The 12,507-nt window shown below is 41.0% G+C and overlaps 1 protein-coding gene across 1 annotated transcript in view; it reads left to right on the plus strand.

The window, feature by feature from the left end:
* TTLL5 (tubulin tyrosine ligase like 5) overlaps positions 1-12,507 on the plus strand; it is a 122,807-nt gene that overhangs the window by 44,739 nt on the left and 65,561 nt on the right. Inside the window, 7 exon segments of the mRNA XM_088529383.1 lie at positions 1,849-1,969; positions 3,302-3,448; positions 6,191-6,294; positions 8,315-8,448; positions 8,743-8,853; positions 9,228-9,635; positions 10,337-10,527. Coding sequence (XP_088385509.1) covers positions 1,849-1,969; positions 3,302-3,448; positions 6,191-6,294; positions 8,315-8,448; positions 8,743-8,853; positions 9,228-9,635; positions 10,337-10,527 — 1,216 coding nt within the window.

Here is a 12,507-nt window from a genome sequence, read left to right on the forward strand (position 1 = left end):
TGGAGAGCTGTTAAAGTCATGAGGACAACATAAATATCTGGAAACAGAGAACAGAAATAAATAAAAATGGTGGAGTTTCTCGGGAATCAGAAATCAACCTGATTCTGATTTTAATTATCAGTTCAGGAATGACACAGAATGTGGAAATGCGCTAATGAAAAAGATTTGGGAGTTGTCAGAAAACAACAAAGTATGCAGAAAAGTATTGGATGACCTTGAGGGTAGGAATAATATGAATAAAATGGTATTCAGTAGCATAAAATACAAGGCTGTGCTCTTAAGTAATAGTTTATAGCAGGAATTGTATCACCTAGGTGTTCATCAGTGGATAATGATTTAAAAGAAGAACTATCATGCATACCTGTTAATCACAGGAGGTTTGTAAAGCTCTGGCTCATACATGAATGAAAGTGATGAATGTGGTCTAGGTCGTATAACTGAAGGTACTTCCCTAACTCCACTGGAAATTTTATTGTCATTGTACAAGTCTCTGATGAAATTTCATCTGGAATGTTATGTACAGCTCCTATCACCCATGTTCAAAGAAGATGAACTGTAGCTGAAACAGACAAGCTGCTAGTTACATCAGGTGATCACTTTTTTCTTTAAGGGGAGACTAAAATATCTGCACAGTTCCCACTCAAAGTGAAAGCTAAGAAGGAATATGATCGCTATTAATGAGTACATTCAGGGTAGGAGACACATCGGGGTTTAAATTTTTAAGTTATAAGAAGACATTGGAGAAGGAGCAAGCTGATGAAACTGGGCAGGAATGAAGCTAGTCTGGGTAGTAAAAGAAGGTTCATAACTATTAGAACCATGAATTCTGGTATAGCATTCCAGAGGAGTAATGGAGTGAAAAATCTAGTTTGTTTTAACATGAAACTTGCTAATTTTATACAAGAGATTATGATATTGCCTGTGATAGAACGGGAATTGGTCACTTACTCTAAACCCCATCTGCTTCTATGTCCTTTTGAAAAGGAAAGGAAAAATCATGCGGGGCAATGCCAGGGAGAGCCTGTAGTGACTTTGGAGAGGAGCTGTAAGGAGGAATGGAGAGAGGCAAAGCAGAACTTGGAGAGGAGGTCTAAGCCAGGATGACAAGGGACAGAATTAGGCAGTTTTCAGGATTTTTTTTCTTGTAACCCATGCGTACACTAAAGTGACCACCACTGTGAGGGGATAGAATCAGTGTGTCCCTCCCAGGCCTCTCCTCAGTTTACGCTCATGGCTTCCCAACATGTTCCGCCAGCTGTGGAGCAGATTTTGCTGATTATCTTTCGTTCTTCACTGGGGCCTTGCTCAGTGAAATGTGGCCTGTGTCCTTGGGCCAGCAGCGAAACAGCTCACTTTCACAGGCCTAGTTCTTCCTTTTCCAATGGGAATCGCAGGGTCTTTGTTACAACTCTGGCACTGGTACCAAGTCCTTTATTTTATGGTCTGTTGTTGTGGTGTTTTAAATGCTTGTGAAGACAGGGTCCCCAAGAGAGCTTATGACTGGATTTAAAAGTACTCAGTTTTGCTGATGTTCAGGCAGTTGGCTTTTGGAGAAGAGTTGTTGGCTATGAAAAAGCAAGGAGAGCCTTCTCCATTTTTAGAGATGGTCTTAAGAGACAGCAGAAGCTCAGAATTCTATATCTTGCAATTCCTTCCCTCTCCTGGTAAAATGAATGTCCCCTTGAAAATTCTGCTTGGGTTTAAGGGATTCTCCTGTCCTTGAACTTAAGCATTTTCGCACCTGTGTTCCTTACTGATTATATGTCGATCTGTAACCTGTGCCCGACTGCTTCAACCCTTTCTGTTGATATTCTGAGGATGTCTAACTGTTCTTCTCTTGGTCCACAGCAAAGTGCAGGCTCGCAGAGCTTTCTCTGCCTACCTGCAGCATGTTCAGTTGCGACTCATGAAGGAGGTCGGTGACCAGATCCAGAATGCTGCCTGGGCTGCCAAAGAGGATGAGCAGATGGTAAGAAACTTTGTGTTAGTCCTGAAAAGTCCAGCTGAAATCTTCTAGAGAGTTTTGAGGTCAGTTCCCATTTCTCGAAGAGGTGCAGTCTTTGATATTTTACTTGTCTACTGAGTGTCCAGTCACCGGTGCTATTTTTTTATTAGCTTATGAACCAAGTAAAAATGCTGAGTGTCAGCGAAGTGGGGATGGAATAGATAGCTCTTAATAACTAGATGGATGAGTAAAAATGAGGTACTTTCTATCTTTTTTTTTTTTTTTTTAAGGCTTTATGGTCTCTAGGCAGTATTTTAAAGTTTCTACCTTTTGTAGACTGCAGGAAGCCAGATTCCCTCGCAAACCTTCTGAAGGAGGATGGGTGAGGAGGGGGAAAAGCAGCACTAGACTCCTGAGTTTTCTGAGGACCCAGATGGGTTCTTGAACGCATGTTGCAGGGAAGCAGTCAGTGCAGTTCGGAGATAAAATTGTTTGTCAAGAATAATCAGTTGACTCAGTGGAAAATGTTACCCCTACTCTTTCCAAGTGGAAAATTAAAATGGGCTTTTTGAGAGTCACTTTGTCTGCTGCTCTGTGAAAAATAATGTTTAAAATAACAGATCAAACCAGCCTGCTGTAATGGCAGTGAGAGGCGAGCTGTGAAATTTAATAGTTTGGCTGTGAGGCAGCTCATTTATGCATTAGCAGAGCTCCTAACCAAAAGTAAATCCAGAGGGGAGCAAGCTTTCCACATACCCATAGGATGCCTTTTGCCTTGGGATATGCCTTGCTGTGTGTTTCCTATGCTATTATATGGTCATCGATATAGTCATCTGTTGCTGTGGAGAGATGTGATAGTAATGGGCATATACAAACACTGATGAAATGGGGCCTAATCACTGCAGTGGAGCTCTCCAGTGAAGATGGCCTTCCCTGTCATGGGCCTGAAATGCTTTATGTCAGTATGTTTTGCCACAGGACTCTTTTAGCACATTACAGCTGGTGGGTTTTATTTGTTTGTGTTTTGGTGTTTATATATATATATTGTCTAAAGTATTGCCTTTACAGGTTATTTTTTGTTGTTGCTGCTTTTTCTAGTGTGCTACATGTTTTTTCAGACAAGTATTCCTAATTCTGTCCCAACTCAGATTAGACGCATCATCCTCCTTTTCCTCTGTCTTAGGTTTATATGCCTAAGTTAAAACTGCACATAGAGAATGTTTCTGTCTGCCATTTGCCCATTGACTTTCTCCAAACAGTGTTTAGTTCTTGCCAGTCAGGAGCTGGTGTTGCACCTCTGTTCCCCTCTCACCACGTTTTGCTGTCCCATCAGATCCCCATCTCCTTTGCTCGCAGGAACTCGTGGTGCGCTTTCTGAAGCGAGCAGCCAGCAACCTTCAGCACTCCTTGAGGATGCTGCTTCCCAGCCGCCGCCTAGGCCTAAACGATCGGCGACGCATCCTGGCCCGCCAGCTGGGCGAGTTCATAGTCTGCTATAACAAGGTGAGTGATTTCTTCTTGGATTTTTCTTTTGGTAGCTCATCCCACTCAGCAGAGGACTAAGTTGCTTAGTTCGTTTGTGCCTGAAGTGCCCTCAGGCTTCGCTGCTTTTAGTGTCACCACAATGTGCCTTGTGATGCATAATAGAATGTTACACATATGTATGTTTTATATGTAAAATATTATACTTCCCATTAAACCAGTAACCAGTGCTCATCAGCTCCTTTGATTCCAGCAGCAGTAGCCACCATGGTTACTGCATATTAAGGCTCAGGAGCTGGATATAATTTACTCAGTCATAGATAACTATCAAGTCATTAAGGACTTCCAAAGCTTGGAATGCCTTTTGTTTAGATCCAGATTTTTGTACCTAACTTGGGTAAGAAAGTGTCATAAGGCATCTCACCCTAGTGCTGCTGGTGATTTGTTTTCTGGTATCTTCCTCTAGAATACCTGCTGCTGGCTCTTGTCATAGTCAAAAGAGCAGCCTGTTTACGGGGTATGTTCTGTAATTTATATGATTTCTTTGCAGATGCACATCCAGACATGGCAGCTGTTTGTTCAAATTGTAAGGTAGACAACAGTATTACTACATTGTGTGTGTAGTGCAGGAATCGTGCATATGAGATTCCTTAACTTTATCAAAGTGTTGATCAAAAAATGCAGGCTTAGAGGTGTGTTTTACTGACGTGTCAAAATGAAAATAAGTCTGAATGTTTCTATGGATGTCAATAAAAATAGATGTTTTATGAGGTGGGATTTTAACTTGGTTTCCTTTGCCTGGCCTTTGTTCTAATGCTTTGTGTTGCCTTTTCCCATTTCTCCTTATTTTTAGGATGCTTCTCTAGAGATAATAATTTTTATCTATATAGTATGTGAAAAATGTATTTTACCATTTGTTTCATATACTGAAAAGAAATGCAAGTCAAATTCTGAGGAAATTCTCTAGCGTGGAATTCTGCATGCTTCATGACAAGGAGGTTTAAGTCCTATTTTAAATAATTTTCACCTCTTTCGGTACAGAAGATGGTGTTCTTAACATAGTGGTTTCATGTTGATCCTTATTTAAGAAGACCAGCTCCCCTTTTCCATTGTCCCCTGCTCTTCCTTTAGTGTTAGAACAAGGTGAGTTTGAGTGGCTGCACGCGCAGGTCTCACCTCCTACTCACTAGGAGAGGGTGGCCACCCGTGGTACCTTCTCAGAAGTTACATGTGGTAACTGGATCTGTGAAAGCAAGGCCGCTATCCACCCAAATCTGTTGCAGGGAGCGCCTTGTGCCTGCTGCTTGCTGAATGACTGTGTTGGGAGCAACCACAAAACACCCGGGTGGCTCTAGTGAGTGAAGAACACAGCTGCATCGGATGTAATTTCAAAACAAATTGTATTAAAACATTAGGATTTTCTGCTAACTCTCTATAAATTCACAAAGTAAAGCCTTATAACTGGTAATAAAGAATTTCGTAAACATATTTTCTTAGTTAAAAACAAGTGAGAACAGATCACTTGAGCTTTAAAACATACACTTTAAACCTATTGAGAGACTATTAGGCTGCAATTCTTTTTTTTCATGTTTGATTCCAACATATAGACTACTTTCACTGACTTGAGACCGCAGATTTAGCAGAGAGTTTCTACTAGCCACTATATATCTTTTATATGGCACAGAAGGAAAAAACACTGTCTTCAGCAAGATAAGTAAAACAGATCAACATATTGTCAAGACTTGTACTAAAGTAGTGAAGAATAGGGACATGTCCCAGAGTGGCTTCCCCCACCCCAAAATTACCTTTTGCAAGACGTATTTGACCCTCTAGTCCTGGTAAAGCTGGGAGTTAGCAGCATGGACCAACAAAATGGAGGCTAAGTCTGCCTACTATCTGTTGATATCTGTATTTCGGACAGAGCTGTGAATTTTTATTTTTTAATTAATAATGGTTTTATGAATGTAACCTCTGGTGTCAAAAGTTCTACTATCAAAAAAAAATGAAGATATCTCATAGCTTGCTTCCATTCTCATAAATGTTTATCATAATTTATTCTAATATATTCTAGTTTGTAAATCTATATTTGCCGTATGTTGTACTGTTTTACTTATTTTGCTGTTACTGAAGCAATGTATATAGACCAGCCCTCAAAAAATGCTGCATGACAAGAGAAGTTAATTAAAGGGCAGAAGCTCTAGTTCACAGTAAAAATACCCACTATAGTAGGTCTGGATACCCACTACGGACTCTTCTTGGTGGAGTTTCTCCAATATAATCTTGTATTTTTGTCCTCCTTCTCTTCCAAATATCCCCTTCTAAATACTAGACAGAGATATTTGAATATAAGCCCTTAGGAGGAAGCCTGCACTGGGGACAAAAACATCAGAAATGGAAAGACCATGTAAAGGCTTCAAAAAAATGATACTTTTTTCTGCTCCACATTCCCACCTGTCTCTGCAAAGGGTGTATTTGAAGGAGCAGCATATACCTGTAAGGCTTGGAAGCTTCTCAGCAAATCAGTTCTAATAGGTTATGTCAGGCTGACGAGTCAGGAATTTAGTATCAACTTGGCTTGCCATCTCTGGGGCTGTCTGCATTCACCCATTCTGTTGCATGTAGTTGAATTGCACTTTGGCTCTTTGTAGATGATGTTCTCTCTCCTAGATCCTGTGGAATTGCTTTTTGTGTTCTGAGCTGTGGATGTGCTACAGAACATTGAGTAACTGCATAGAGACACTTGCTAATACTGCTTATTCACAGGAAACAGAGCAGATGGTTCAGAAACGATCAAAAAAGAAACGGGAAGAGGAGGTGGAGGAGGGAGTGAATGCTGAAGGTTTTCAGAACTTTATTACAAGGGCAAGGTAGGAATGGATTTTATTTCTTTTGGTAAGGAATCTCCTAACCCTGAAGAGGATGGTATTGTGCCATAAGACCTGGCTGACCTTTGGATCTGCTCCAGCTATTGCTGGGAGGCAAAAAACTTGTATTTTTCTCTCGTTCTTTCCCCCCTTCCTTCTAGCAACCAAGCACTTGTGGTACCAGATGCTGGTGCCTGGAGGAGGACATAAAATAGATATTTTGATCATTAAGTAGATACAGAAGACTGCAGTAGTTTCCCTGACCTCTCTGAAGTCCAAGCTGATACTTGTGAGCTAATGATCTCCTTTCCTGTGGTGCTGCAGCAAGTGCAGTAGTGGTTTGGAAGGAGAATACAGCTAAGGCTGCTGCCTAACTGGTTTTGAACTGTTGTGTAGCGGTTCTGGCTCTTAAGTTTCTGCTCTCAGGAAACAGATTCCCTTGATAGCTGTCTTTACTTCCTGAGATAAGGAAGGAAATGAAGTATACTCACTTCTTCATCCTAGCCTCTTATCCTGCTAGCAAGCAGGATAAGGAAGTTAAGGAAGTTTAGTGCAATCAGTTAATTTCACATTGAAAAAGGCAACATTTTCCAATTGCATAAACTCTGGTCTTAAGTTTGTAAAAATCTGGTAGGAAATGTGTTTTGAAAATGAGGTGAATCCCCTTTATGCATATGTATTCTATAGTATATTTTAATATACTTTTAATATTTTAATATATAATATAGTATATTTTATGAGCATTGCTTGTGCTTGTTACACAGCACAGAGAATGAACACAACACTGGAGAGAATAGAGGATAAGTGTTGTCAGAGTGAACATCTCTGACATCATGATAGGGTGTTTTAACATGGATGTATTGTGTTTACATGCTATAACTATTGCCTCTGAACACTGCAAGTGCAGTGTAAAATATATACTCAGGCTGGTAATTCACAGTAATCTATGACAAATATACCATATTTAAAAAAAAAAAAAAACTTTAAGATATTTTCCATCCATCCACTCTTCACTCTTACCATTCCTCTTCATCTCTGCCATCTCTGTTCTCAGTGCTTGGAAGAAAAGGTATACTTTACAGCATGCCCTGAAGGTCCAAGCAGCAGTGGGATCAGCTTTAGACATAGCCAGCCTGAACTTTGGTAAAAGCAAAGACTAATACAGGTGTGATATGCAGAGGACATTGTGAAGGATTATAACTACTACTGTGCAAATTTATATTCCTGTGTTATGTTCCACTGTTATGCCCCTGGCACTATCCTTCTAGCTCTCGGTGTCCACTGTGCCATACATTCACTTACACTAATGCAGAGGCAGCTTTGTAGAACAAAAAGACAGGCAGGAACTTAACAACAACAAAAAAAGGTAGTGGTGGGGGGCGGTGTTAGAGCTTGCCCAAACACCCTAATCAGTGGCCAACTAACTGATACTGAGGGGCAATAGAGGCATAGGACATGAGAAGCATATGCAAGTTTTCAGCTTCACAAACATACTGACTGTTGTGCTTGTTTGTCCTGTGGTTTTGCTAATTAACTAGCTTTTCCCTTATCCTTCCACTCCTCCCCCACTGTTGGACTGAAACTGCTAGTGATGAGTGTGAAGCAGCAGCTGAGCTGACTTCCCTTATGAAAGTGATAATTACTGCTTCTGGAGAGCCCCTGGGGAAGTTTCACTAGTTTAGCTGAGAAGTGAATCTCTCCTATGCAGCAAAGCACCTCCAAATATATTTGGAGTTTTCAGTTGTTCTTTTTTTATCCTGGGGAAGTTCCTGATTTCTGAATACTTTGAATTTTCCAGTTTATAAAAGAATGGTGTTTCAGTGGGAATTTTGGTTTAACCAAGGCATGCTCCATTCCCACCACTCTAGCCCTGTAGGACTGAGCAATTCAATAGGTTGTCTGGCCTTGCCCTTTTTTTTTTTTTTTCCCATTCCCTTTTTAGCTTCCTTATCTTCTGACCTCTTTCTTCATACATGATGGCTTAGAATCCTCATGTAGGTCCTTTCTTCTCTTGTTATTGCAGTGAGAGTGACCTGGAAGAAGTGCTGACATTTTACACCCACAAAAACAAGTCAGCAAGTGTTTTTCTAGGAACAAATTCTAGAACCCCCAAAGCGAGCAACAGCATTAACCACTCAGAGATTCAGCATCAAGGAGGTAAGTGTTGCAGGTAGTTCTGAGATGATATTGTCCAGACTAATCCAGTTCTTATTTTAATCTGTGGAAAGCCAGCATCACTTCAGAAATGTGATTTAGGTCTTTGGAGGTGGCACTCTGTTCTTCACTGGTTACATACATGTAGACAAGAGCATCTGCATACCTAGCTTCTTTCCCTGGGGTGAAATGGAATGAACACAGACTAGCTTACATAAGATACTGGCCATTCAGCCCTATTCATGTGGTATCATAATTCGAAGTGTTCTATTTTATAACTCCCAGATCTTGTCACAGAACGTCCTGAAGTAATGAAAGAAATAAAAGGTGATCATGCCCAAAGTTCAGTTAATCTGCCTGCAGAAGAAGCAGTAAGAGGCTATAAACCCAAAGAAGTTAAATCAACAAGTAAGTAAATGATCTTCAATAATTTTCAAGAAAGTCATGATGAATGTACATGCTGTTTTAAACAAACAGTGAGGTTGGAACCTGTGGACAAAAACAGACTGAGGGGCCCAAGTTTGAGGAAGATTCCCCAGGTTTTTCTTTTAAATTTGAGAGTGTGTGTGTGTAGAGTGAGCAGTGTGAATAAATTAGCTGCTGTTAGCTAGATATGTCAAGCTCCAAAAGAGGATGTTCCTCATGTAGAAATTCTTGTCCTTGCTGGTAGATGATGTCATTTTGACTTCAGTGAGTGTATGAACAGTGATATCTTGGGTGTGTTATCTGATGGACCTGGAAAGCATCTTTTCTCATGTAATGTGCTCACTGTCTTTGTTTAGCTCCAGAAGAATCCACCTTAAATGCTGAAGTGAAATTACCTCGCTGTGGCCCTGCTAGTGCTTCCTCCTCTGTTCCAGATGCCACTTCCCAGAGAAATACCAGCTCCCAGTTACCATCTCAGTCTGCAGCCTCTGCAAGTCCACAGATGCCTGGTCACTATACATTGCTGGCTCCTCCAGTTGGTCCTAGACTGATTCAGTCCCCATCTTCCTCACCTCCTCAGACCCAGAGCACAGCCCCTGACAGCTCTACTGTCTTCACAAACACAGTGTCCAGTGAGGCCTCTGGCCTTTCAGGGTTGCATCATTGCCGTTATGGTAGCTACACTGTTAATCCACTCTCGTCTCTTCAGAGAGCTGCTCAGATCTACAGCCAAAGATTGTCCCAACCATCCTCTGCAAAAGCAGGTGAGCGTTTTGGGAGGTATAGTAGGATACCTGCTAGTTTCATACAGAGGTTGTGTAGTCTCTGCTTTTTCCAGAACCGGTTGAAATCTCTTCCTTCTAAAACTGAGTCTTGTTCCACTAGTGTTAAATTTCATAAAATTCTTTGGCAACCCCTGAGTTTGCGAAAGATGCAACTTTATTGAGCAAATGAACAGAATTTACTAAGCAGATGAACAGAGAATTGAATTTGTTCCAAAGAGCTGGGAAGTGATATGTTGTTTGTCCTTGCTGGATCATATTGGTCTCTTGCTTGTTGTTAGTGATTTTAAGGTAGCTTTGCTCAGCGCGTGTCCTGTCTCAAGCTATATATAACTTGTAGTTCCTTGTTTTTTTCTCACACAGAGAAATCCTCTAAAAAAAGGCCTGTACTTACAGATTTTTTTAAAGGCTTGTCAGGTCCTCCAAAAAAGAAAAGACCTGAATTAGCAATATTTAAAAGATTCATATTGCATATCTTTCTCTAGGATCTTTCAGAACTGGCATATCCCAGAACATCTTACAACCAGCACTTAGAAATCTCACATTATTGTTTTCAGAGAGAACATACTTGAGTAATGCAACATTTAAAGTGTGAGCAATCTGAAGGGTAGGAGAAACTGTAGTCATTAGAGATTTACAGAGGCATACTGCTAGCTAATCATATCCAAATATTTGTTTGTCAGGTTTGTGCCGTCGCAGTCCAAGTAGACAGCGTGTGGGCTCAACCAGAATGCAGAAAGATCCAGAGGATGCCTCTTGCCATGGCAAGCATTATAGCCCTAGCATGGTAGCAGCAGAACTACAGCAGCTGTCAGAAAAGCAGGCAACCCGTCAGTACTCTCCGCTGAGCCACATCAGCCTCCTTACCCAGCAGGTATGTAAGCAGTAAAGCCTGAGTATTTGTGACAAAAGAAGCCTGGCAGAGGCTTTTCGGTATCAACATTGGGCTAGTGCGAGGCATGCTGGACAGGAAAAAAATCTCATGAAAAGAGTAACAGAGTAAAAAGTAAAGACAAGAGGTACTGCTATCCAATAAAGCCCTAATGGTAAAACAGTCAACGGAGGAGCAAAAATGTTTGTTTGCTTGTTGTACAAGCAAAACTGGAGGAGCCAAATTGGAGTTTTCTCAGATTTTAGCAATCTGGGAGACTGTTATGGATGTGGATATGAAACAGAGGGATAGAATTGATAGGAGAGAGGTTAGGAAGATACAGAAAAGGTTGGCATTTTGAGAAGGGAGATCTACAGAAGTGTAAATACTGGTGGGGTTGTGTGAGCACTGCATGGTAATGGATGTGGGCAAACAGGTATTTGGTCTTAAATAGGGCTGGGAAAGATAGGGATAGAAAGATGAACATGTGGGAGAGTATTTAGGGAAGAGTTGGGAAGAAGTGAGAAGTCAAAGGGCGCTGGATTGGATTGAAAGGGGGAATGACCCTTGAGATCAGTGTTTCGTAACTCAGCTTTCAAACCCTTATGTCTTTGTCATAGGAGAAGTGAGGGTTTGGGATCTGAGTGAGAGTTAGAGTTAGGCCTTGGAGTAAGATGGCTTAGTTGAACAGGGCATTAGTTTCCTATGAATTTCTGTCAGGGCACCCGAAATTGTTATTTCCCCCTTTTCATTCCTCTGTTTAGTCAGATATGATAGCTCTTTTAAAATTAAAGCATTCTAAAATAAATTGGTATAAAGACCACCTGTGGATGGATGAGAATATCACTTACCTAAGCAATGCAAATAACAGAATTGTTTAGAATCACCCCAGAAAATTTGTATTAGTATACCTGGTTTGAAGTACCTAGCAGATATTAAATGGACTTGATATTTCAATTTATTTATTGCTAATGGCAGGATTAGCACTATTGGTGTGGATATGTATGCAAAAGTAGGAGAGACCCTGGAAAATAGTGTGTTTCTGCTGTTTCTTTCCCAAGAGCAGCTTCTGCACGCTAACGGAATGCCTTTGCCTCGGGGCTGTGTTGCGTCCAGCTGTGTCGAGGCGCCTGCGTACTCTGAATATGTTACCTCTTTCCAAGAGCAGCTGGGAAAGCTGCTTTCCAGTTCCTGTGAGAGTTTCTCCTGCTATCTGTATATTAGGTCTCTGGGGTTCCCAAGAATGTGGCCTCAACAGCTGTGCCTGGAATGGAGTTACCACTCTGGTTGGGAGTCTGCCTCCGGCCTCTCTAATCCCTGCTGCTTCTCTCTGCTTCCTCCTCGTGCACAGAACACCTGCTTCACATTTTCTCTTACACTTTTAAATTCTGCCTGCTGTATTACATCAGTTTAATTTATTAAGTCCATTGGCTGCTGAATTGACATGGTTCAAAGGTAAAATTGCAAGTGTAAATAGCTGAGGAGCTTTCAATGAGATATTTAAAATCTGGCTTCTTATAAAAAACAAGACTTCTTAAGAAAACAAGCCTTCTGTCTTGTCAGTCCTCTTCATTAACTTCTGAACCTCCAGACAGGATCTTCATAGTTACACTCACACCCACCCACACACACACTCACCCCCCCTCACCTCAAAAACCCCGAAAAACCCACCCAAAAAACCCAGTTTTTACAAGTTGGGAAGTGTGCGTGTGTGTCTGTGTGTGGTGGGGGGAATAGGAAGGAGAAGCCGTAGTGGTTTGCAGTTTCATTATTGTCTTGTACCATGCTTACTCTTCAGACAGTCCTTATGGAAGAAAAATGTATGTGTAAGCATGTGAGAACAGCTTGTGTTTAATGATTTTTGTATTTTTGAAAAATATATTTCATGATACATTATATAAAGTATCATCAGTGCCTCTCCATGCTTGTTACATGGAGAAGGCACGATTGCCCTCACAATGATATAAAGTATCAGTCTAGAAT

Source organism: Tinamus guttatus, unplaced genomic scaffold (assembly GCF_059628265.1).
Source record: "Tinamus guttatus ecotype Peru unplaced genomic scaffold, ASM5962826v1 Tinamus_guttatus_pri_ptg000327l, whole genome shotgun sequence".
Lineage (NCBI taxonomy): Eukaryota > Metazoa > Chordata > Aves > Tinamiformes > Tinamidae > Tinamus > Tinamus guttatus.